The sequence below is a fragment of the Schistocerca serialis genome, chromosome 5, assembly GCF_023864345.2.
Source record: "Schistocerca serialis cubense isolate TAMUIC-IGC-003099 chromosome 5, iqSchSeri2.2, whole genome shotgun sequence".
Lineage (NCBI taxonomy): Eukaryota > Metazoa > Arthropoda > Insecta > Orthoptera > Acrididae > Schistocerca > Schistocerca serialis.
Genome location: NC_064642.1, coordinates 66282070 through 66310019, shown reverse-complemented (window position 1 = coordinate 66310019; position 27950 = coordinate 66282070). Strand labels below are relative to the sequence as shown.

At 45.7% G+C, this 27950-nt stretch overlaps 1 protein-coding gene across 1 annotated transcript in view; it reads left to right on the top strand.

Annotated features, from left to right (window-relative positions):
• The window catches only part of LOC126481746 (atrial natriuretic peptide receptor 1-like), a 398018-nt gene that overhangs the window by 285284 nt on the left and 84784 nt on the right, over positions 1-27950 (top strand). The window contains exon 16 of the mRNA XM_050105700.1: positions 16971-17120. Within this exon, the coding sequence (XP_049961657.1) occupies positions 16971-17120 (150 nt within the window). The remainder of the gene's footprint in view (positions 1-16970; positions 17121-27950) is intronic.

Below are 27950 nucleotides of genomic sequence, written 5' to 3'. Positions count from 1 at the left end.
CTGTTGCTCCTGTGGTATCGGCGAGGACCATTCGCAACCGTCTCCATGAAGCTGGGTTACGGTCCCGCACACCGTTAGGCCGTCTTCCGCTCAAGCCCCAACATCGTGCAGCCCGCCTCCAGTGGTGTCGCGACAGGCGTGAATGGAGGGACGAATGGAGACGTGTCGTCTTCAGCGATGAGAGTCGCTTCTGCCTTGGTGCCAATGATGGTCGTATGCGTGTTTGGTGCCGTGCAGGTGAGCGCCACAATCAGGACTGCATACGACCGAGGCACACAGGGCCAACACCCGGCATCATGGTGTGGGGAGCGATCTCCTACACTGGCCGTACACCACTGGTGATCGTCGAGGGGACACTGAATAGTGCACGGTACATCCAAACCGTCATCGAACTCATCGTTCTACCATTCCTAGACCGGCAAGGGAACTTGCTGTTCCAACAGGACAATGCACGTCCGCATGTATCCCGTGCCACCCAACGTGCTCTAGAAGGTGTAAGTCAACTACCCTGGCCAGCAAGATCTCCGGATCTGTCCCCCATTGAGCATGTTTGGGACTGGATGAAGCGTCGTCTCACGCGGTCTGCACGTCCAGCACGAACTCTGGTCCAACAGAGGCGCCAGGTGGAAATGGCATGGCAAGCCGTTCCACAGGACTACATCCAGCATCTCTACGATCGTCTCCATGGGAGAATAGCAGCCTGCATTGCTGCGAAAGGTGGATATACACTGTACTAGTGCCGACATTGTGCATGCTCTGTTGCCTGTGTCTATGTGCCTGTGGTTCTGTCAGTGTGATCATGTGATGTATCTGACCCCAGGAATGTGTCAATAAAGTTTCCCCTTCCTGGGACAATGAATTCACGGTGTTCTTATTTCAATTTCCAGGAGTGTACATCTAAATCTACGTAGATACTCGGCAAGCCACCGTCAGCTGCGTAGCGAAGGGTACCCTGTACCACTACTTGTCAATTCCTCGTGTTCCACCCGCAAATAGAGAAAGGGACAAACGACTGTCTGTACGACTCTGTATGAGCCCTAATTTCTCGTATCTTGTCTTCGTGGTCCTTACGCGTGATGTATGCTGGCGGCAGTAGAATCGTTCGGCGCATCCGTTAATTATTGAATAGCTTGAATGTTGCTAATTGGTGGTTTTTGAGTAGGTACCTTGCATTTACACTGCGGTGAACAATATGTTTTCATAAATAGCTGTCGACTTCTGTATTTGAATTTTGCGAATCGGGGCTACCAGTTCGTACCCAAACAGTATGAGCCCTAATTTCTCGTATCTTGTCTTCGTGGCCCTTACGCGTGATGTATGCTGGCGGCAGTAGAATCGTTCGGCAGTCAGCTTGAATTGCCGGTTCTCTGAAACTTTTCAATAGTGTTTCCCGAAATGAACGCCGCCTTCCCTCCAGCGAATCCCTTTTTGAATTCCCGAAGCAATTCCGTAACTTAAGTGTTGTTCTAACCTACCGATAACAAATCTAGCAGCCCTCGTCTGAGCTTCTTCGAGGTTCTTCCTTCAATCCCACCTCCTACGGATTCCAAACACTCGAGGAGTACTCAAGAATAGGTCGCACCAGCGTCCTCTATGCGGTGTCCTTCACAGGTGAACCACTTGTTCGTAAAATTCTCCCAATATACCTCATATCGTTTTGTAATGTTACGCCCAGATATTTAAACGACTTGAATGTGTCAAGCTGGACCCGAGAAATACAGTATCCGAACATTATAGGTTTGGTCTTCTTATTCATCCGCATCAACTTACGTTTTTCCACATTTAGGTCTAGCTGCCATTTATCACACCGCCTGGCAATTTTGTGTACGTTGTTGTATCTTCCTAAAGTCACTCTACTACACCTTACCGTACACCACGGCATCATCAGTAAACAACCACCGATTGCTGCCCACCCTGTCCGCCGTATCATTGTGTATAGAGAACAATAGCGGTTCTATTATATTATTCTGTGGTAGTCATGCCGATATCCTTGGAATACTCGCCGTCGAGTACAATATACTGGGTTCTATTATTTAAGAAGTCTTTGAGCCTGTCACATACACGATGTGATCAAAAATATCCAGACTCCTAGCTGAAAATGACTTACAAGTTCATGGCACCCTCAATCCGTAATACTGGAATTCAATATGGTGTTGGCCAGCCTTAGCCTTGATGACAGCTACCACTCTCGCAGGCATACGTTCAATCAGGTGCTGGAATGTTTCTTGGGGAATGGCAGCCCATTCTATTCGGAGTGCAGCACGGGGGAGAGGTACAGATGTTGGTCGGTGAGGCCTGACACGAAGTCGGCGTTCCAATTCATCCCAAAGGATTCAGGTCAGGACTCTGTGGAGGCCAGTCCATTACAGGGATGTTATTGTCGTATAATGGTTCAAATGGCTCTGAGCACTATGGGACTTAACATCTGTGGTCATCAGTCCCCTAGAACTTAGAAGTACTTAAACCTAACTAGCGTAAGGACATCACACACATCCATGCCCGAGGCAGAATTCGAACCTGCTACCGTAGCGGTTACGCGGTTCCAGACTGTAGCGCCTAGAACCGCACGGCCACAAGGGGCCGGCTATTGTCGTATAATCACTCCGCCACAGGCCGCGCATTATGAACAGATGCTCGATCGTGTTGAAAGATGCAATCGCCATCTCCGAACTGCTCTTCAACAGTGGGAAGCAAGAAGGTGCCTAAAACATCAATGTAGCCCAGTGCTGTGATAGTGCCACGCAAAACAAGAAGCGTAAGCCCTCTCCACGCAAAAAAAAAAAACGACCACACCATAACACCATCGCCTCCGAATCTTACTGTTGGCACTACAAACGCTGGCAGATTACGTTCACCGGGCATTTGCCATACTCACACCCTGCCATCGGATCGCCACATTGTGTACCGTGATTCGTCACCCCACACAACGTTTTTACATCTTTCGGTCCTCCAGTGTTTGTGCTCCTTACACCAAGCGAGGTGTCGTTCTGCATTTACGGGCGTGACGTGTAGCTTAGGAGTAGCCGCTCGACCATGAAATCAAAGTTTTCTCACCTCCCGCCTAATTGTCACAGTTCTTGCAGTGCATCCTAATTCAGTTTGGAATTCCTGTGTGATGCTCTGCATAGATGTCTGCCCATTACACATTACGACCGTCTTCAATTGTCGGTGGTCTCTGTCAGTCAACAGACGAGGTCGGCCTCTACGCTTTTGTGCTGTACGTGTCTTTTCTACTTCACTATCACATCGGGAACTGTGAACCTAGGGATATTTAGGAGTGTGGAAATCTCGTGTTCAGACGTATGACTCAAGTGACACCCAATCACCTGATCACGTTCGAACTCTGTGAGTTCCGTGGAGCGCCCCATTTTGCTCTCTTACTATGTGTGACTACTGAGGTCGCTGATATGGAGTACCTGGCAGTATGTGGCCGCACAATGCCCCTGATATGAAAAACGTATGTTTTTGTGGGTGTCCGAATACTTTTGACACCTAGTGTATCTGTGAACTTATTCCATATGCTCGTACCTTCCTTAACAGCCTGCAGTGGAGTACTGTGTCAAATGCTTTGCGGAAATGTAGAAACATGGAATGTGCCTGTTGCCCTTCATCCATAGTATATCATGTGAGAGAAGGGCTCGCTGAGTTTCCCACGAGTGATACTTTCTATAAAAATGCTGATTCGTGGGCCTAAGTTGGCTAGCCTCAAAACAGTTTATTATATTCTACCTGTATGTGTTCAAGGATTCTGCAGCATACAAAAGTTAGGAATATTTGTCTGTAATTTTCCGGGACCGTTCTTTCATAATTTCTTAAACACTGGAGTCAGTCGAGTGGAACTATGTGCTACGTGAATTATTCCCAATAAATACCAACCACGTAGAGATCAGTACAGTACACAACCCTTCGCAAAATCGTCGTCCTCCCTGTAGTGTTATTTCATGCAAAAATACAGAAGATTGGTGAGACCGACTACTAATAGGACGACAGATGTAACATACCTGCGCGAGAGTTAAATACCACGTGGGATTTAAGCATTTCAGTGCGAACTCGATAAAAAAGACATATAGACCATATTAATCTATGGTAAAGAGATAATTATTCCATGTTGGACATTTGAAGAGAGATGTTCGAAGTCGGATTGAGAGGAGATTGTTGGAAGCCGCCATTAAGGCAGTAATCTATGTTTTATGGTATTGAAGAAAAAAATACATATAAAAGCACAAAAGGAATATCAGGTGTGTAGAGTTCATAACCCTTAATCATTTCAAAAGAAATATTCAGTTATTATAAAGACGCAAGTCGTTCGGAAGTGTTGTGGTGCGAACCTGCAGTCTTACATGATTTTGGGATTCGTCGAAAATATTTCTCCGAAGACCTAAATAATTTCACGAACGGAAGTTGGACGCCACACTCCATACAAATGACACAGCATAACACTTGGCTATACCGATCGATTTCCGTAGAGCGATAAATTATCTTTAGCGATTTCAGGTGGAGAAGTTCCAGCAAGGAGACTCAACGAGATCTGCTGCTGCGAAACGCATATGGTATTACTGTATTCTTTAACTTATGGAGAACAGTAAGCAATATAGACTTCATAACTACAGCAAACATAATTAAAAGGTCTCGACTTAAATAAAAGGAGCAAACGGTAAAAAGGAATCGCTAAACCAAACCATAATTAACAATCAATTAATAATAATACGCAATCACATTAATAAAACGCTCATTCAATAATAGAGAGAATAAAAATAAGAACTGACAAGAAACGAGACTCGAACTCGGGACCTTTGACTTGCGTGTGCAAGTGCTCTGCCCACTGAGCAACCCAAGCACGACTCACGACCCCTCCTCACAGCTTTAATTCCGCCAGTACCTCGTCTCCTACCTTCCAAACTTAACAGAATCTCTCCTGCAAACCTTGCAGAACTAGCACTCCTGTAATAAAGGTTACTGCGGAGACATGGCTTAGCCACAGCCTGGGGGATGTTTCCAGAATGAGATTTTCACTCTGCAGCGGAGTGTGCGCTGATATGAAACTTCCTGGCAGATTAAAACTGTGTGCCGGAGCGTCACTCGAACTCGGGACCTTTGCCTTTCGCGGGCAAGTGCTCTACCAAGTCTCGGTCCGGCACACAGTTTTAATCTGCCAGGAAATTTCATTTCAGCGCACACTCCGCTGCAGAGTGAAAATCTCATTCTGGCAACTGACAAGAACTTTAAATCCCGAATGCGAGTCCAGTGTGCTAACCACTGCGCTACCTCGCTCGGTCGCAGTGGTTCTGGTATCCTCGTACGTCGTGAGATGGGAACGCGTAATGAACTCGGAAAAATTATGGAACATGATGGTGTAGTGATCCAGGTGTTACTCTGCGGGGAGGCATAATGTTGCATGGGAGTACTTACCTCCAAATATTTGAACACGCTGCCGTTACCGGTTAACGGTATTGTGACACTGTACTCCGTCCCAAGTTCGACTTTCCAGGGTGCTTTCGGCCGTTACTTCATTTTTATGGATGACAGTCCGCGGCCTTATCGAACTGCCCAGTTTGAAGAGCTCTTGGGCCGAGAGAATATACGACGAACTTGATGGCCTGCCCGTTGCCCTGACTTAATGCCTATCGAGCACGCGTGTTATGCGTTGGTGAGACGTATCGCAGCCCGTCCACGTGCACCAACGACCAGCCACCAGTGGTCAGCCTTGCTGGTGGAAGAGTAGAACGCTCTACCACAAAAACTCCTCACCAACTTTGTGGCCAGCATGGGAGAACGTGCAGAGCTTGGATTGCCATCCTTGGTGAAATGAAATGTCGTGTGACGAGGGCCTCCCGTCGGGTAGACCGTTCGCCTGGTGCAAGTCTTTCGATTTGACGCCACTTCGGCGACTTGCGCGTCGATGGGGATGAAATGATGATGATTAGGACAACACAACACCCAGTCCCTGAGCGGAGAAAATCTCCGACCCAGCCGGGAATCGAACCCGGGCCCTTTGGATTGACAGTCTGTCACGCTGACCACTCATAAATCGTGACGACCTCAATGTAATTACTGTAATTGATTAAAAGAGTCATGTTTGTGCGTCTCGTTGCGTATTTTTTTCGATTACCTTCTGCAGTGTACTGTACTGTAGTGTACTATAAATGGTTAAAATGGCTCTGGGCACTATGGGACTTAACTTCTAAGGTCATCAGTCCCCTGGAACTTAGAACTACTTAAACCTAACTAACGTAAGGACATCACAGTGTACTATAAGAGGTTCGTTCTATGTGTGGTGCAGGTTTCGAAGAACTGTGTAATTTCACAGTATGGCAGCAACACGTCATGCGAAAGTTACTTTCGTCCATAAGTTTTGCTCAAGAGTGTACTTGAGGGCCTTAGCTGCAATTGCTACTTGGAGAGCAAGAGGTTAGTACAGGAGAGGTATTCATGGTGGGCAGCATCAAACCAGTCAGAAGAATGACCACTCATTAAAAAAGATAAACCGTGACATAGGAGAGTTTCAGTAACCTGGCCTTTCGTGAAGAAAATCCCGCGTGAGAGGAATGTTTTAACGAAAGTGAGCACTTAACTGTTAGCCATGTGTTTAATTATTCTTAAACGGTGCGTTCGGAAGTCTATTACTCTTAATCTGTGACCCAGTGAAGGCTCCTTGGATTTTGGTGTGGAGAACAAATTACTTTGATTACAATACGAACCTTGTGTATAATAATTTAAGTGAAGGATACAGAGCTTCAGCAACGTAGGTTGTTTTTACCAAAGTAGTTGAGATCCTATCTACAGGTTAATCAACCCCTTCACTGGTCTTAAAGGTGAGCGGATGTCTTACAAGAAGGAGCGGAGCGTCGTACGAACTCTCGCTGCAGAAGGTAGGCAGTCGGGTTCTGCAGGTCGTTGTGTCATTGGCCTCGTAGCCACATTTAGCAACCAACTTAAATGTTCCCCTGCTGGGAGTTAACTTTGGTAGAGACGCTGAAATTGTAACATCACACAACTTGCAGAAACCGATAGCGAATACGGCAAGCTATTACGTCTTAAAAAATGTGCAATGGAAGAAGGGGGTTCAGAAAATAATGTAATACTACCCGTTCGCGACAATGACAATGTGCTGTGGAGACACATTATGCCAAACTAACGATCGAAATAAATTATAAATGAGGTACTCGAAGTTTCACGTTTGACTTAATACAACGCCGTTATAGTGGCATAACTGACTTCGGATTTTCCAGCAGCAGCAGTCAAGTATTATACGCTCCCACACACACACGTCAGCGTAGTAGCTATGATAAACGGTTGAGATATATCTCCCTTTTTCTCTAATTACTTTTTTCTTACCAGTCCGCAACTCGTGGTCTCGCGGTCGCGTTCTCGCTTCCCGAGGACGGGATCCCGGGTTCGATTCTCGGCGGGGTTAGGGATTTTCACCTGCCACGAGATGACTGGGTGTTTGTGTTGTCCTCATCATTTCGTCATCTTTTATGAAAGTGGCGAGATTGGACTGAGCAAAGGTTGGGAATTTGTACGGGCGCTGATAACCGCGCAGTTGAGCGCCCCACAAACCAATCATCATCATCATCATCATTTTTTTCTGACCAGTCGTGACCACCCTATCCAATTAAAAAACGCGCTGAAGTACCTCGACTTCCCAGTAACACTGAAAGCCTACTTACTACCGAACTACAAGTCGGCCAATGAGTTGAGTTGCATTGCCCCCTCCCCCTCCCCTCTAAAAGGAACGCATCTTCTCCACTCTCTCCAATGCTATTATAGCCTATATACACTCTCCAACAAATTTCTATCACTCTCTCCAGATCCTCGAAAGATACGCGCTCTGCTTGGCTTTCCATACCCATTTAACCTTCTTTACATGCAACCTTTATCTGCTCATTACTTTTCTATTTCTTCTATGTCATCGAATGCCTCCGTATATCTTACAGATTCAGTAGTTCGAACAACATTCTTTCCCCTCTAATCTCTAATCCTGGTATCTGCTCCGATTGTAACAATGCCTCTCATCAACCCTACATTCTTCGCTACTCATTCTACGCAATTTCAACAGATTCTTTCTGTCAGAAAATGAAATCCATCAACATTTTCGCTCTTCCTATTAAACCTAACCCACTCCTTACCAACCAGATATGAAAACCCCTTCATCTCTTACCATCGTTCCCTATTCGTTCCTCCATATAACTGTAGTGTCGCCTCCACTGTAGTTAAACTTATCTCAAATCCCTATCCCACACTACACCCATTACCAAATATCAACTCTTCAGTTTGCTTGATATCCCCTCCTTGCAACATCACCAAAATTATTGGTGATAGGGTTAGGCTTAAAGAGTAGTTTTCCTATAACGCTGCCAGTCCGCCCACACCAGCGAGGGACGATAGAAAGAAAGAATCATAGAAGAAAAAAATGAAACTCCGGTCATATGTTAATGTAAACCGCGTTCAGGGTTCAGCGCATTCATTAGCTCTAATGGAATCCGTGCTGAAAAGGTGGCTTCCATTATGTTGGTATGTGAAAAAATAAAACTACAGTGTAAAAGCACTTCACAAATTTACAAAACGGAACAGTTTTTGTTTTGTAAATTTGTGAAATGGTTCCATTAGAATTAATGTATCGACTGCAGTTACCCAGAAGTGTGGTAGTATACAATATCGACAGATATTTATTGCGCTCTGTGTCCGTGGAAAATGACAGACGACTGTGTCCTAATTTGTTTACTGCATTGTGTACATCACTCGTAGTAGCAAAGAGCTGCAGTGTAAGGGATGCATTTCACAGTAGCGAAAATGTACAAGTGCTCGCAGTTCTTAACTCTTTGAGTACCAGTGGAAACCACGATTTTAGCGAATTTTTTAATTTTATTTTTAATTCCACTGCACTGCCTTTCGCATGGATAAACCGATGTCATATTCGGATTGTTTATGTTGTAGCGATCACAGTGAGGAGATCTTTGACAGTGGAAATTATTTTAGTAACGTTAATTCGAGTTTGGGATCTTTAATGAGTGGTTTCTAAATGAAGCTGCGGGAGTAGTATGATGTTCTCATATAAATTTATTGTATTTCAGGCGTTTTTTGCTTGGTATTTAGGACTATAATTTCTTTTAGGCATTATGACTTTATGTAAGTTGCGAGATATGAAATTCTGTCCAAGAAAATTGCGAAATTGCTTTGGGGTATATCTCATGAAACGATGAATGTTTGATATCTGTATGTCCCAGAAAGTAAAATCACCTTCCTAATATAATTGATAGTGTACCTTTTGGAAATTCCTGCCTGTGTTCGTTGTTTATTACGATGGTAACGATTAATTTTGTAAAAAAATTAAAATTATATTTCGAAGTGAAACCACCACCTTAAACCATTGATTGTTCAGTGTTTGTCAGTTTCGTCTTGTATGCGTTACTTGCTGTGGTGGTAGAGGTCGATTTTGTGAAAAATTTTAGAACTGATTTTTTTATGCTGTTGGGACTCAAAGGGGTAAGCTCTGCATTTTAGAGCGCCCATGTTTGGTGGGCACTTGTTCTCGTTTTTGTTCTGAAAATATGGAACACTTTTTTCTAACACTCTGTCCTTTCAAACAAGGCACCGGTTCTGTGTAAACATTACGATTGACGTGTCAGTGTGTGGAGATTCGGAGGAGATACGAGGTGAGCGGACCACACTGCCTGCCCAGCAGATGCCGTGATGGTTTTGGGTTTGAGTGGATACACGAGATAAACTCGGGTTCGCACAGTCGGGAATTCGGACAGAAAACGTTACATTTCTGAGGTGCTAAGGCCAACATATGTGTCACATCTTGGAGGCCTCCGTGACGTTTCCGTTCAACTAGATAATACAAGACCATTTTGTCCTAGCTTTCATGACATACCTCAGTACAGTGAATGTTGTAGTGTTGACCTGGCGAGTACTTCAGCCAGATGTATCACCCTCTGAAAACACGTGGCTTCGTGGTGGAGAGACTGGCAGCCGGCCGCGAGCCATTCACTACTACTGAAGACCTCTGTCACAGAGCTGAAGCAGTGTGGAGTGACGTGCCTGTCTGTACCTGTTATTCAAACTGTATTCGACCCTGTCCAGGTGGCCAGTTTACAGTCATTGCAGCTGTCGGGTGTGGCAACACTGTCTACTACATTTATCACCACAAATACCTACAAGTCACTTACAAATTTAACCATGTATTGTTCTTACTGCAACGTAAACTGACGAGCCGAAGAAAGTGTTACACTTGCCTAATATCGTGTAGGGCACCAGCAGGCACGCAGATGTGCTGCAACACGACGTGGCATGGCCTCTACTAATGGCTGACGTAGTGCTGGAGGGAACTAACACCATGAATCCTGCAGGACTATCCATAAATCCGTAAGAGCAAGGGTGGTGAAGATTTCTTCAGAACAGCACTTTCCAAGGCATCCCTGATATGCTTAATAATGTTGATATCGGGAGGAATTTGGGGGGCAGCGCAAATGTTTAAGCTCGGAAGTGTTCCTGGAGCTACTCTGTAGCAATTCTGAACTTGTGGAGTGTCGCATTGTCCTGCTGGAATTGCCCAAGTCCGTCAAAATGCACAATGGAGATGAATGGATGCAGGTGATCAGAAAAGATGCATCCGTACCTGTCACCTGTCAGAGTCGTAGCTAGACGCATCATGGATCCTATATCACTCCAACTGCACACGCCCCACACTACTGCAGAGCCTCCACCAACTTTGACAGTCCTCTGCTGATATACAGGTTGGATGGTTTCAAGAGGTTGTCTCCATAGCCTAACACGTCCGCCCGCTCGATACAGTTTGGAACGAGACTGGTCTGACCAGGAAACACGTGTCCAGTCATCAGCAGTCCAATGTCGGTGTTGACAGGTCCAGGCGAGACGTAAAGCTTTGTGGTGCGCAGTCATCAAGTCTACACGATCGGGCCTTCGGCTTCGAAAGCCCAAATCGATGATATTCTGTTGAATGGCTCGTATGCTGACACTTGCTGATGGCCCATCATTGAACTGTGCAGCAATTTGCGGAAGGGTTGCACTTCTGTCACGTTGAACCATTCTCTTCAATCGTCGTTGGCCCCATTCCTGCGGGATTTTTTTTCCAGGTGCAGCGATGTCGGAGGTTTGATGTTTTACCGGAGTCCTGATATTCACGGCACAATCGTGAAATCGTCGTACGGGAAAATCCCCGCTTCATCACTACATAGGAGATCCTGTGTCCTATCACTCGTGCGCCGACCATAGCACCACGTTCAAACTGACTTAAATCTTGATAACCTGCCACTGTAGCAGCAGTAAGCGATCTAACAACTGCCCCAGACACTTGTTGTCTCGTACAGGAGTTGCCGACCGCAGCACCGTATTCTGCCTGTTTACGTATCTCTGTATTTGAATACGCATGTCTGTAAACATATCTTTGGCGCTTCCGTGTATTTTTTTATTATTCCTAGTATTACAATTTTATGGACAGCAGTGAAGACACATACTAAGCCTTCATATTTTTATTTGCGGCTTATTGTGTCAGAAATAACTTAGAACTGCTTCAATCAGCTGTTTTCGAATAGGTCTTCACGAGGATTATCAGTTGATGTCAGCCAAATGTCTGAACTGGAAACCCACTCCCAAAAATTTGCACTTGAGAGCTGCACCACTCAACTATCGGCTCGTTTGGTATTTGACTGAAGAGGACTGTGCTTTACGTTTGCGCAACGCCCCACTTTACCCTTCGAGATAATGAACGAAACGTATGAAGAAATTCCCACCCACTTGTCTTTCATTTGTAAGAATATGAAACACTTACAGCCGTTCTTAAGATGTAGTTTATTGTGTAGCTGCCAGTTTCGGCACTTCAGTGCATCATCTTCAGGCCTTAGTTGACCCAGAAGGGGTTAACATCATCTGTATATACGATGCATCAGTGGCCAACGTAGCTGGTTTACACAGACTACCTGCAATGGTGATGTTTTCCTACCATAAATTGTCATCTCAGTTGACAGTTGTGTGTTTAGAGACATCACCGTTGCAGGTAGTCTGTGTAAACCAGCTACGTTGTACACTGATGCATCGTGTATACAGACGGTGTTAACTCTTGGTTCAAATGGTTCAAATGGCTCTGAGCACTATGGGACTTAACATCTGAGGTCATCAGTCCCCTAGAACTTAGCTCTACTTATGCCTAACTAACCTAAGGACATCACACACATCCATGCCCGAGGCAGGATTCGAACCTGCGACCGTAGTGGTCGCGCGGTTCCAGACTGAAGCGCCTAGAACCGCTCGGCCACATCGGCCGGCGGTGTTAACTCTCTCGAGATCAACGAAGGCCTGAAAATGGTGCACTCAAGCGCCGAAACTTCCAGCTACACAATAAACTACATTATAAGAACGGCTGTAAGTGTTTCAGGTTCGCCGGCCGCGGTGGCCGAGCGGTTCTAGGTCTTCAGTCCGGAACCACGCGGCCACTACGGTCGTAGGTTCGAATCCTGCCTGGGCATGGATGTGTGTGATGTCCTTAGGTTAGTTAGGTTTACTTAGTTCTAAGTCTAGGGGACTGATGACCTCAGATGTTAAGTCCCATAGTGCTTAGAGCCATTTGAATCATTTTTTGTTTTTTTCAGGTTCTTACAATAGTAAACGGCCTTAGACACCCAATCCTGCAGTCTCAAGGATGGACACACAAAACTTGTCTTTCATTTGATCCTGAAAAACGGCTGTAAGTCGTTATTCAACGGCGAAGATCAAGGCAGGCGAATTGTTAGCGCGACCGCTATTGCTGCGCAAACACTGTGGCCAGTAAAAGCGGGTGTAACTTGACCGAAACCTGTCCTCCCTCATCAGCTCCAACCCCTCTCGCACTTCCTCCACAAACTCCTCCTAAGGAAATAAATATCGCTTTCATGAATTTGAAGAGCTTCTACTGTTCTTTGTACGAAAACTTCATAGCCCGTTTCGTAACATTAGCATCTGATCGCTGTGTAATAAGGAAAGATCCCCAACTTGACCTCATAGTTTACAGAAAAAACGCTCATTTTCAGGATATCAGTTCCGACATCGATTCCGCTCGAAAGTTTAAGCCATAATTAGCACAGGACGCAGTTATGACCTCCTGAAAGTATAGGTGTTAAACTTCCGCGAGCCCCAGTTGTTTCTCACTTGCTCTGCCCAAGTACGAAGTACGAGGTGCATTCAAGTTCTAAGGCCTCCGATTTTTTTTTCTCCGGACTGGAAAGGGATAGAAACATGCGCATTGTTTTAAAATGAGGCCGCGTTCATTGTCAATATGTCCCAGAGATGGCAGCACTGTACGGCAGATGGAATTTTACCGCCAGCGGCGAGAATGAGAACTGTTTTAAATACTTAAAATGGCGACGTTTTCCTTACTTGAACAGCGTGCAATCATTCGTTTTCTGAATTTGCGTGGTGTGGAACCAATTGAAATTCATCGACAGTTGAAGGAGACATGTGGTGATGGAGTTATGGATGTGTCGAAAGTGCGTTCTTGGGTGCGACAGTTTAATGAAGGCAGAACATTGTGTTCCAAACAACCTCGGGCTCACACAAGCCGGTCTGACGACATGATCGAGAAAGTGGAGAGAATTGTTTTGGGGGATCGCCGAATGACTGTTGAACAGATCGCCTCCAGAGTTGGCATTTCTGTGGGTTCTGTGCACACAATCCTGCATGACGACCTGAAAATGCGAAAAGTGTCATCCAGGTGGGTGCCACGAATGCTGACGGACGACCACATGGCTGCCCGTGTGGCACGTTGCCAAGCAATGTTGACGCGCAACGACAGCATGAACGGGACTTTCTTTTCGTCGGTTGTGACAATGGATGGGACGTGGATGCCATTTTTCAATCCAGAAACAAAGCGCCAGTCAGCTCAATGGAAGCACACAGATGCACCGCCACCAAAAAAATTTCGGGTAACCGCCAGTGCTGAAAAAATGATGGTGTCCATGTTCTGGGACAGCGAGGGCGTAATCCTTACCCATTGCGTTCCAAAGGGCACTACGGTAACAGGTGCATCCTACGAAAATGTTTCGAAGAGCAAATTCCTTCCTGCACTGCAACAAAAACGTCCGGGAAGGGCTGCGCGTGTGCTGTTTCACCGAGACAACGCACCCGCACATCGAGCTAACGTTACACAACAGTTTCTTCGTGATAACAACTTTGAAGTGATTCATCATGCTCCCTACTCACCTGACCTGGCTCCTAGTGACTTTTGGCTTTTTCCAACAACGAAAGACACCCTCCGTGGTCGCACATTCACCAGCCGTGCTGCTATTGCCTCAGCGATTTTCCAGTGGTCAAAACAGACTCCTAAAGAAGCCTTCGCCGCTGCCATGGAATCATGGCGTCAGCGTTGTGAAAAATGTGTACGTCTGCAGGGCGATTACGTCGAGAAGTAACGCCAGTTTCATCGATTTCGGGTGAGTAGTTAATTAGAAAAAAAAAAATCGGAGGCGTTAGAACTTGAATGCAGCTCGTAGGAAGCAGTGTACAGCGACGTGAGGAGCAGAGCGCTCGTGTTCATGGAATATCGAAGACCGAAGTTGGATGCATCTGCCCATCGTGTATTGAAATCTTGTTTGAGAACACATTTTATTCCATGCAGATAACAGTAAGTAAAATGAGTAAATAGCATTTCAACCTCACGGAAATATATGATAAATATTATTTTTAAGAATATTCTCATGTTGATATTCTGTAGTCGTATAGGGGCCTCAAATTCAAAATGAATAAACATGACCAACTGAAGATTTACGCTGAAGTGCCAAAAAAACTGGTATCGGCAGGTGTATTCAGACACAGAGACATGTAAACAGGCGGAATACGGGGCTGTAGTCGCCAATGCCTATATAAGACAACAAGTGTCTGGTGTAACTATTAGATCGGTTGCTGCTGCTTCAGTAACAGGTTATCAAGAATTAAGTGAGTTTTAACGTGGTGGTATAGTCGGCACATGAGCGACAGTACACAACAACTTTGAGTTAGCGATGAAGTGGGGATTTTTCGGAACGACCATTTCACCAGTATACAATGAATATCAGGAGTCCGGTAAAACATCAAATCTCCGGCATCGATGCGGCTGGAAAAGGATCCTGCAAGAACGGGACCAACGACGACTGAAGAGAATCGTTCAGTGTGACAGAAGTGCAGCCCTTCAGCAAATTGCTGCAGATTTCAGTGCTGGACCATCAACAAGTATCAGCGTGCGAACCGTTCAACGAAACATCATCGATATGGGCTTTCGGAGCGGAAGGCCCGCTCGTGTACCCTTGATGAGTGCACAACACAAAGCCTCCGCCCGTCAACACCGAGTCTGGAATGTTGATGATTGGAAAGACGTTGCCTGGTCGGACGAGTCTCGTTTCAAATTATAACGAGCGAATGGACGTATACGGGTATGGAGACAGCCTCGTGCATCTATGGACCCTGCATGTCAGCAGGGCACTGTCCAAGCTGGTGGAGGCTCTGTAATGGTGTGGGGCGCGTACAGTTGGAGTGATATGGGAGCCCTGATACGTCTAGATACGACTCTGACGGATGACTCATACGAATGCATCCTGTCTGTTCACCTGTATCCATTCATGTCCATTGTGCATTCCGACGGACCTGGGCAATTCCAGCAGGAGAACTGGACGCCCCACACGTCAAGAATTGCTACAGAGTGGCTCCAGGAACATTTTTCCGAGTTTAAACACTCCCGCCGGCCATCAAACTTCACAGACATGAACATTATTGAGCATATCTGGGATTCCTTGCAGCGTGCTGTTCAGAAGAGATCTCCACCCCCTCGTTCTTCTACGGATTTATGGACAGCCCTGCAGGATGGATGGTATTAATTGTCTCCAACACTACTTCAGACATTAATCGGGTATATGCCACGTCGTGTTGTGGCACTTCTGCGTGCTCGCGATGGCCCTACACGATACTAGACAGGTTTACCAGTTCCTTTGGCTGTTCGGTGTATTATGAAATGAAGTGGTCTTCTTGATTGGCGACTCCAAGGCGTGTTGTGTGCTCCACGACCAAGTAGTGGATAGAATTGGAAGGAAAATCAGCATTGGCCGTATTTTGTTGTTTTATCATCAGCAAAATCGATTTTCGGTCACTTAGTGACCATCCTCAATACTGTAATATACAATTAAAATTGGTAGGCACTGCTATCAAGTTATAACCACAAGCATAGAGCGATCACAAGCTCTATGCTTGTGGTTATAACTTGATACCAGTGCCTGCCAATTTTAATTGTATATTACAGTATTGAGGATGGTCACTAAGTGACCGAAAATCGATTTTGGAGTGGTCTTCGATTCATAAATTAATCTTGGCAATATCGTTGATGAATTGCGCCTCTCCTGCAAATGTACTTCACCATAGCCGTGTCAGCTTCACAGTCCAATGAAAAGAACGTCATAACACGGATGTTGACAACCAAATAGCACTACGCTACTTGCCGAACAATACATGAATTCGTTTCATTCATTGACACTGCATCTGAGAATCACAGTGTGAAAATATTCAAAGCAAAGAGATCTCTGGCCTCAGCTTCCGGTTATTAACCGTGCACTTCGACACAATGAAAAAAATGGTATTACCAATGTCGCAGCATTATTTCGCAAACCTCTTACTTACTCTACTGTACAGTACCTGGCGCTCGTCATCAGGAGGCTGTAGTGGGACGGAGCGAGTGACCCACAACCGGTGCATGCCCAGGATTGAAAGCTGTTCCTTCAGAAGGTCATAATTGCATACTGCCGTAATTACGGCCCAAATTTTCGAGCGGGATCGATTACAGGGGCAGATACACTGCAAGGTTCTCTTTTTTTCTCCCTAAAATACGAGGTCAAGTTGGTGATGTTTCCTTGTAAGACGAGTTTGGCTCCGAAAGCACGCCGACACACGTAACAGGGATAGTGCCTGGGAACCATGGCGAATGACGTTACATTCTCCTTGCGGCTGTGTTACAGGGAGAACGAGAGCGGCAACATCCTGGACAACCTGCTGTCACGCATGGAGCAGTACGCCAACAACCTGGAGGCTCTGGTGGAGGAGCGGACGTCCGACTACCTGGAGGAGAAGCGAAAGTGCGAGGAACTGCTGTACCAGCTGTTGCCCAAGTAAGCGCCCAGCGCTGCAGCTCCGCTGGAGTTCCAGCAGAGCGTCAGCTACGCCACTGTCCCTATGAAGTCGTACTCAGACTAGAAGTAAGATGCAAATATGAAACTGATGTGTAATTGTTTGCAAACTATCAAAGTTCTTTTACACACATCAGTAAACTTCCACATGAGCACCCTTGGTAGCACGTAGCACATCTAGGCGATATTCAGTTTACGTCCACACATTAGCCAACATCACTGGAGGGATCGGTTCAACGACTGTGGTTATCCGTTGCCGCAGGGTTTCACGATCTGGTACACGTGTTCGGTAGACCTCGTCCTGGACATAACCCCATAAAAAGAAGTCTAATGGGGTTATGTCAGGAGAGCGTGGAGGCCAAACCATTGCCCCATCACGACCAATCCATCGCCCAGGAAAGGTCATACCGAGATAGGCACTGACGTCCAAACACCAATGAGGCGGTGCACCGTCTTGCTGAAACAAGACATCGGGATGATACTGAAGCAGCTGAGGAACGGCATACAGTCGCAACATGTCCAGATGCACTGCAGATGTGATGGTAGTCTTAGCGAAGAAGAATGGCCCGATAATTCGATCGTGCCGTAGCGCGCACCAAACATTCACCTTTGGAGTGTCTCTGGTGCACTCCATGATCTCGCCAGGGGGTTGTGAACCCCAAATGCCCAAATTATGGCGATTCACTACTCCATTGACAAAAAAAGTCGTCGGAAAAGGCAATTCGTCTGAGATAACCATCATCGTCCTCAATACGTGATAGCATTTCGACCGCAAAGTCATATCGACGTGTACTGTCATTGGGCAACAAGACCTGAACGATTTGCACTTTGTATGCACGAAACAATAAACGATTGTGTAAAATGTCATGGAGAGAGCTTTTTGGCATCTATAATTCACGCGAGGCCCTGCGCACCAATTTCTTCGGACTTCGCAGAAAAGACTGCCTTACAGCTTCCACCCTGTCTACTGAGGTTCTTGGTCGACCAGACCTCGGAAGGTCAGCAACCGATCCTGTGTTCTTGAACTTCTCATACCAGGCTTTAACGCTCTTGACATCAGGTGGATTCCTTCCAAATTTTGTCTGGAAGTGTCTCTGCACTGTGATTGGTGGTCGTGTCTCATGGTACCACAGGACACACTGTGCCTTCTCCTGATTGGTTAACATGGCTTCTTGGGCACTGCACCTCATCCACTACTTACGTACTGCGAACCTAAAACAGAAAAAGAACTTTGATAGTTGTAAACAATTCGACACAAGTTTCATATTGTTATCTTACTTCTAGCCTGAGTTATCAATTTATGTAATCAGGGAGACTTTTCGGACACCCTGTGTAACCCAGAGGGGTGGCACATCGCCAGGGCACTCGACTCGTATTCGCCAGGGCTGCAGATTACTTTTGTGGCTAACTAACCAGATCTGGGATTTCTGTGACTTCTCTAAATCCCTTCAGGCGAGAGTGAGGAGGGTCCCATTCAAACAGGACGGCTGATTTAATTCTCCACGCTCACACTGTCTGGGACTGTGATCCACCTCTCGTAACTGATCTGGGGAGACACTGTGAATAATCACGTGTCTTCGGAGGGAACGTCTACATGCGGGGTGTTACAGAAATGTTGCGACGAACTTGTGGAGGTTGTGGGGTACATCATGAGGACTGAGAATTGCATAGCGACTCATGGCCACGCAACGTCGTCGTATGCTGCTAGGCGGCGCTGTACACGAGAGTACAGGAAGTGAGCGTCGTTGGAAACCTTTTTCCACTATGTGCACCAAAACAAATGCTCAAATAAAGGGTTTTTGCGCTTATATCTCATTTCGAAAAAACAACAACACATTTATATCAATTTTGGCTAGTGACCCATAGGAGCTGCCGTTCACCTGATTCATTTAAATATTGACTGAATTTAAACATTACAAATTCTGCCCTAAATTACCCATTAGGGGGTATAATCTTACGTTATACGTTTACCACTACAAAAAGAAACGGTCTGTATGTCTTCAAGCAGTGTAACTCACGCTGCGCATATTTCCCTGCCTGTATTCTTCCAGTATTTGAGAACGAGACCACTTAGAGACTTCCAGAAAACTTTATACATTACTTAAAATTTTTTCGAAACTTTTTATGTCTGACACCCCTAAAAATAACGAACGAAAACGTTTCCTACAGTTTTGCTGTTAATGTAGTCTGGCAGTCAACCCCTCAAGGCACAATAAATCCCTTCTCTGCGCAATAGCGTAGCCGGCCGGTCGCAGGATCGAATACTGCCTCGGGCATGGATGTGTGTGATGTCCTTAGGTTGCTTAGGTTTAAGTAGTTCTAAGTTCTAGGCTACTGATGACCTCAGATGTTAAGTCTCATGGTGCTCAGAGTCATCTGAATCATTCTTTGCGCCATAGCAATGGAAATACTATCGACGACAGTGCTGCAAGAAGCAGAAACACAGCCTTCCGAAATTTCATCACCAAGGGAGACAAAGCAACTACTCCAGAATTCGAATCAAGAACGGCTGCAAACTTGTTTAACTTAGTAGATGAAGCTTCCTGGTAAATTGAAACTGTGTGCCGGACCGAGATTGGGACTCGGGAACTTTGCTTTTCGCGCTCAAATGCTCTACCATCTGAGGTACACAAGTAAGACTCCCGACCCGTCCTCACAGCTTCAATTCTGCCAATACCTCGTCTGTTACATTCCAAACATCACATAAGCTCTTCTGCGACGGGTCGTGAGTCGTGCTTGGGTAGGTCAGATGATAGAGCACTTGCCGCGAAAGGCAAAGGTCTCGAGCTCGAGTCCCGGTCCGGCACACAGTTTTAATCTGCCGGGAAGTTTCGTATGCGTGGCAACTCCGCTGCTGAGTGAAAATCTCATTATGGGAACTTAGTAGATATCGTCGGAGTAGTGAAGCGATTTGAATCACTTAATAAAAGCAAGTCTTCCGGTCCGGAATGTGTACCTATTCGGTTACTTTCAGAGTATGCTAATGCAATAGCTCAACATTTAAAAATCGTATACAACATTCCGCTTGACGAAAGATCCGTACCCAAAGACTGGTAAATAGGATAGGTCATAACAATATTCAAGAAAGGAAGTAGGAGTAATCCACTAAATTAAAGTTGGTTGGTTGGTTTTTGGGGAAGGAGACCAGCCAGCGAGGTCATCGGTCTCATCGGATTAGGGATGGACGGGGAAGGAAGTCGGCCGTGCGCTTTGAAAGGAACCATCCCGGCATGTGCCTGGAGCGATTTAGGGAAATCACGGTAAACCTAAATCAGGATGGCCGGACGCGGGATTGAACCGTCGTCCTCCCGAATGCGAGTCCAGTGTCTAATCACTGCGCCACCTCGCTCGGTACTAAATTAAAGGCCCATATCGTTAACGTCGACATGAAGCAGGATTTTCGAACACGTATTGTGTTCGAACGTTATGGATTACCTTGAAGAGAATGGTCTATTGACCCACAGTCAGCACGGGTTTAGAAAATACCGTTCGTGTGAAATACAACTAGCACTTTACTCACACGAAGTGTTGAGTGCTATTGAAAAGAAATTTCAAATTGGCTCCGTATTTCTAGATTCTCAGAAGGATTTTGACACTGTATCACACAAGCGGCTTGTAGTAAAATTAATTTGCCTACTTTTGGAATATCGTCTCAGTTATGCGACTGGATTCGTGATTCCCTGTTAGAGAGGTTACAGTTCGAGTAAAAAAGTAGTGATTTCTGGCGTTCCCCAAGGTAGTTTTATAGGCACTCTGCTGTTCCTGATGTATATAAAATATTTCGGAGACAATCTGAGCAGCTGGCTTAGGTTGTTTGCAGATAATGCTGTCGTTTATCGCTTAGTAAAGTCATCAGAAGACCAAAACGGATTGCAAACCGATTTAGAAAAGATATCTGTGTGGTCCGAAATTTGACAGTTGATCCCAAATAACGAAAAGTGTGAGAGCATGCACATCAGTGCGAAAAGGAATGCGCTAAACTTCGTTTACACGATAAATCAGTCAACTCTAAAGGCCGTAAATTCCCCTAAATACCTACGAATTCCAATTACGAACAACTTAACTGTAAAGAACGCACAGAAAATGTTGTGGGGAAGGCAAACCTAAGACTACGTTTTATTGGCTGAATACATAAAAAATGTAACAGATCTACTAAAGAGACTGCATACACTACACTTGTCCGTCCTCTTTCGAAGTACTGCAGCGCGGTCTGGGATCCTTACCATATAGCATTAACGTAGTACATCGAGAAAGGTCCAAGAAGAGCAGCACGTTTTGTATTATCCCGAAAGAGGGAGAGAGTGTCACTGACATGATACAGGATTTGAGGTGGGGGGGGGGGGGGGGATGTAAATGGAGCTTCATGATCAGCGGCAACTTTTAATTTATTAATTGTTTATTGCTACTTGCATACATTATGTAGGTGGTATTCACACATATCACAAAATGTACCTACAAAATTATATTATTGCACGACCTGTAGTTCAGAAAATACGACGGCATAAACACTGAGATGCATGAAAAAATTATCTGTTCTTGTAAAAGCTGTTTTGTACAGGGGAGTTTCATTCTTTAAAGACTTAGGGGCGGGGCTTTTTGTCAAGCACCTAACAGGAAAATAGCTGTCAACACTCCAGAAGAATGACCCAGTGTAAGATAAGTTATCCACTTCATGGATGCAAGGAAGCGGTTGCTGTATTTTATCAGTTCAAAATCTTTGACAACCGAATTAATCAAAAGTAGAGAAAAGTATAGATGTCGATTGACCACAACGCACACAACGTTCGTACAACCACTTAGAACTGCTAGAAATGTACTGAATTTCGGCTATGTCGTCGAAGAACTGGACCTCGTAAGAATTTCTGTACTTTGTTTTACTTTGGTTAGCTCGTGCGGGTAACACAAAGTCCCACCATCTGTAATGATTTTAGCCAGAAAATAATTGTCTGCGTTTTTGATTTCAATGAAGTTGCGGCAAGCGACCATGCGTCGTCCTGTTTGTTCAGGTTCGAGGTGTATGTGACAAACTTTGCAGACACTTTTCCCTTCCTCACAAACTTACAGGGAATGTCTTGTAAGATTTGATGTAGGGATTTGCTCCATTGCGATTTATGACACTAAACGCTGGCAAACAGCCACACGTCCACTACTTAACGCTGCCAGCTCGTAACTGACTCGTCGAAGGCACATCTGTTGTTTAAAATTGCTAGTTCCAGCTGTCACCGTAGTTACTGCGCTGTCGTCGCTTCTGTCCCAGGAATAAAATCAGTCTCGGAACATTTTGGACACACGGAATAACTGCTTGCATTCAACCACACGATTGTATCGCTTGATAGCATTGATTTAGAAGCTTCAATTATTTACACAGAATACATTTCAGCTTGATTCCTTTACCAGTTTCTGGATCTTAACAGGTGGACAGGGAGACAGATGGACAACAAATGCAAAAGAAGTGATACAATCAGAAATTATCAACATTCGAATTTCTTTCATTGACCTGTGATGTAAAACTATCCATGTTGCAAATTTTATGATTGTAGGTCAGCGGGAGGTACCCTATAGATTTTTTATCAGTGATCTTGCAAATACCGAAATATGTGATATAAATGGCTCTACTTCTGGATTGCATTGACGTAGGAGATTAAATTCTCCACACACCCCAAGGGACAAAACACTTCAGTATTTGACACACACTTGAACTTGATCCCCATAACCTTCCGGGAGAAAAGGGGATCTTAACGGTCAGACAGACACACGGACGTTCAGCCAAGAGGACACTAAGTTGATTCTGTGTGAATGAAAAAACACACGACATTGGTGTATTATGTATAATGTTTGTTATTTAGTCTGTTTCACAAACCGGTGTTTGGCTATGGCGCCACTTGATGATGGTGTAACTGCCGAAAACCGGATTGTGAAATAGACTAAATAACAAATATTATACGTATTATACCCATGTCGTGTGTAATTATTTTACCAACAAGCGACGGAACAGTGCAAAGTGATTGCATTATGTTTCTTTTACTGCCGACTGAGGTAAGGGACCCTAAGAAAACATATTACAAGACATATTGCTGTCATTTTTAGGTTGTGAACATTAAAACCACATATGATTAAAACACCGAAACTGTAACAATGCATCTGACGCCTGCGTGAAATAAAATACACTCCTGGAAATGGAAAAAAGAACACATTGACACCGGTGTGTCAGACCCAGCATACTTGCTCCGGACACTGCGAGAGGGCTGTACAAGCAATGATCACACGCACGGCACAGCGGACACACCAGGAACCGCGGTGTTGGCCGTCGAATGGCGCTAGCTGCGCAGCATTTGTGCACCGCCGCCGTCAGTGTCAGCCAGTTTGCCGTGGCATACGGAGCTCCATCGCAGTCTTTAACACTGGTAGCATGCCGCGACAGCGTGGACATGAACCGTATGTGCAGTTGACGAACTTTGAGCGAGGGCGTATAGTGGGCATGCGGGAGGCCGGGTGGACGTACCGCCGAATTGCTCAACACGTGGGGCGTGAGGTCTCCACAGTACATCGATGTTGTCGCCAGTGGTCGGCGGAAGGTGCACGTGCCCGTCGACCTGGGACCGGGCCGCAGCGACGCATGGATGCACGCCAAGACCGTAGGATCCTACGCAGTGCCGTAGGGGACCGCACCGCCACTTCCCAGCAAATTAGGGACACTGTTGCTCCTGGGGTATCGGCGAGGACCATTCGCAACCGTCTCCATGAAGCTGGGCTACGGTCCCGCACACCGTTAGGCCGTCTTCCGCTCACGCCCCAACATCGTGCAGCCCGCCTCCAGTGGTGACGCGACAGGCGCGAATGGAGGGACGAATGGAGACGTGTCGTCTTCAGCGATGAGAGTCGCTTCTGCCTTGGTGCCAATGATGGTCGTATGCGTGTTTGGCGCCGTGCAGGTGAGTGCCACAATCAGGACTGCATACGACCGAGGCACACAGGGCCAACACCCGGCATCATGGTGTGGGGAGCGATCTCCTACACTGGCCGTACACCACTGGTGATCGTCGAGGGGACACTGAATAGTGCACGGTACATCCAAACCGTCATCGAACCCATCGTTCTACCATTCCTAGACCGGCAAGGGAACTTGCTGTTCCAACAGGACAATGCACGTCCGCATGTATCCCGTGCCACCCAACGTGCTCTAGAAGGTGTAAGTCAACTACCCTGGCCAGCAAGATCTCCGGATCTGTCTCCCATTGAGCATGTTTGGGACTGGATGAAGCGTCGTCTCACGCGGTCTGCACGTCCAGCACGAACGCTGGTCCAACTGAGGCGCCAGGTGGAAATGGCATGGCAAGCCGTTCCACAGGACTACATCCAGCATCTCTACGATCGTCTCCATGGGAGAATAGCAGCCTGCAGTGCTGCGAAAGGTGGATATACACTGTACTAGTGCCGACATTGTGCATGCTCTGTTGCCTGTGTCTATGTGCCTGTGGTTCTGTCAGTGTGATCATGTGATGTACCTGACCCCAGGAATGTGTCAATAAAGTTTCCCCTTCCTGGGACAATGAATTCACGGTGTTCTTATTTCAATTTCCAGGAGTGTATAACAAAAGCGCATTGGATTGTGGGTGCCCGATTTACATTAAGCTCGTTCATTTCTGTCATTAGCACCACAACTGCGCACAGAACCATTCGCTCACAAGCTGGCTGCACTACAAATGCCCAGTTAACGCTTTTGCTGGTCACCGGGTGTCGTCGCAAACTGCTATATCCGAGGTGCGGTTGTGTGAGCAGCTGCTGCCTAAACCGCAATTCCATTCCAATGGGTACTTACATTACCCTCATTTCCAAAACTGATGCTTGGTTGCTGACGCATACAATGGCCTTCCTGTAGCTATCGCATAAAATTGTTGAGATATGTCTCGTTCCTCCGTGTTCTACTTGTACGTTAAGAACTACGTCGAATGCCTCGTCACTGACTGTTGTTCCTTCGTTTCCATGGAAGCACCTGGTTCCATATCTGTCGGTAGCACTTAGCACTCTTGTAAGCCCTCACCATTACTTGTATGGATGCAAAGCGGTGAACTATAGGGTATTTCAAGAAGGACTTTACAACTTTGAAAATATATGTAAATTAATTCATAGTACCGAAAGAGTTGATTGTTATGTCAATTTGTAGGACTCTGTAGGAATCAGCATGGGTTTCGAAAAAGACGGTTGTGTGAAACCCAGCTCGCGCTATTCGTCCACGAGACTCAGAGGGCCAAGGCGTTCGATGCAGTTTCCCACAGTCGTTTAATGAACAAAGTAAGAGCATATGGACTATCAGACCAGTTGTGTGATTGGATTGAAGAGTTCCTAGATAACAGAACGCAGCATGTCATTCTCAATGGAGAGAAGTCACCCGAAGTAAGAGTGATTTCAGGTGTGCCGCAGGGGAGTGTCGTAGGACCGTTGCTATTCACAATATACATAAATGACCTTGTGGATGACATCGGAAGTTCACTGAGGCTTTTTGCGGATGATGCTGTGGTGTATCGAGAAGTTGTAACAATGGAAAATTGTACTGAAATGCAGGAGGATCTGCAGCGAAGTGACGCATGGTGCAGGGAATGGCAATTTAATCTCGATGTAGACAAGTGTAATGTGCTGTGAATACATAGAAAGATAGATCCCTTATCATTTAGCTGCAAAATAGCAGGTCAGCAACTGGAAGCAGTTCACTCCATAAATTGTCTGGGAGAACGCATTAGGGGTGATTTAAAATGGAATGATCATATAATATTGATCGTCGGTAAAGCAGATGCCAGACTGAGATTCATTGGAAGAATCCTAAGGAAATGCAATCCGAAAACAAAGGAAGTAGGTTACAGTACGCTTGTTCGCCCGGTGCTTGAATACTGCTCACCAGTGTGGAATCCGTACCAGATAGGGTCGATAGAAGAGGTAGAGAAGATCCAACGGAGAGCAGCGCACTTCGTTACAGGATCATTTAGTAATCGCGAAAGCGTTACGGAGATGACAGATAAACTCCAGTGGAAGACTCTGCTGGAGAGACGTTCAGTAGCTCGGTACGGGCTTTTGTTGAAGTTTCAAGAATATACCTTCACCGAAGAGTCAAGCAGTATATTGCTCCCTCCTACGTATATCTCGCGAAGAGACCATGAGGATAAAATCAGAGAGATTAGAGCCCACACATAGGCATACCCACAATCCTTCTTTCCACGAGACTGGAATAGAAGGCAGGACCGATAGAGGTACTCAAGGTACCCTCCGCCACACACCGTCAGGTGGCTTGCGGAGTATGGTTGTAGATGTAGGGAAATACACCAGGTTTTGTCTCGCATAGTTCGCTAGTGCTGAATCGCACCGTAAGTAGCGGTAGCGGCAGCTGTGTTAAAGATGGCTGCCTTCACTGGACCCGAGTGTGCTAGCTGCGTGTTTCGGTTTGAAGAATCGGAGTCAGCGACAACAATTCAGCGTAATTTCCGTACCAAGTACGCTAAAGATCCTCCTAGCAGGCCTACAATTTACGAGTAGCATGAATATTTTGTAGAAACAGGGTGCTCGATGAGACACGGGAAATCATCAGGCCGTCGAAGCACATCTGACGACGACATTGAGTGAGTGAGACAACGTTTTGTCAACAGCTCTACGAAATCGACCCGGCGTGCGTCTCACGAACTGCAGATCTCACATACGACTGTTTGGCGTGTCTTGCGAGACTGTTCGCATTTGAAACCGTACAGATTGACGATCGTACAAGCAATAAAAGACACTGATAAATTAAATCTATGACATGAGGATGAACATTTCTTGGACAAAATCATCTTTTCTGACGAGTCGACTTTTCACTTAAGTGGCAAGCTTAACACACATAATTATAAAATTTGGGGCATTGAAAACCAACATCAAACATTGCGACATGTTAGTGATATCCATAAACTGAGCGTTTTTTGTGCACTGAGCGAGAAAAAACTGTACAGTCCCCTTTTTTTCCGTGAGACAACCATCAACTGGATAGTGAACCTGGATATGTTACAATACTTTTTGATACCACAGATCGCTGAGCGGAATGTTTACTTCTTGCAATATAGGATTTTCTCAGTGACCGCTTTCGAGTTCAATGGATTGGCCGTGATGTGCCATTTGCATGGCCCTACGTTCCTCAGATCTGACACCACTCGATTTTTTAAAATGGGGATTCATCAAGGATATCGTGCTTGTGCCTCGTATGATGGTTTCTCTACATGAATTTACAGCAAGTATTTACGCCGCGCCGGCCGTTGTGGCCAAGCGGTTCTAGGCGATTCAGTCTGGAACCGCGCTACCGCTACGGTCGCAGGTTCGAATCCTGCCTCTGGCATGGATGTGTGTGATGTCCTTAGGTTAGTTAGGTTTAAGTAGTTCTAAGTTCTAGGGGACTTATGACCTCAGATGTTAAGTCCCATAGTGCTCAGAGCCATTTGAACCATTTTTTATTTACGCCGCCACTGACCAAGTTACACCTGCAGTGCTACAGCGAGTTCGGGAAGAAATTGACTTCCGATGAAATGTGTGCAGGATAAACAACAGAAGCCACATACAACATCTTTAGTTTAAGGTAAGAAAAATTTGATGTGTTTCACTACAAAATAACACTAAACCCAGCCGTTTATCTTTCTCCAATGAATTTATATGAATTTTTAAAGTTGTAAAGTCCGTTTTGAAACACCCTGTACAATTTAAAGTTTTCGAGCCGTAGCTAACCACATGAGTGGCTGTAGCTAACACATCTTGAAAGTTATGACAAATTCGACTCTACCATTATTGGTTCAGTGATCGTTG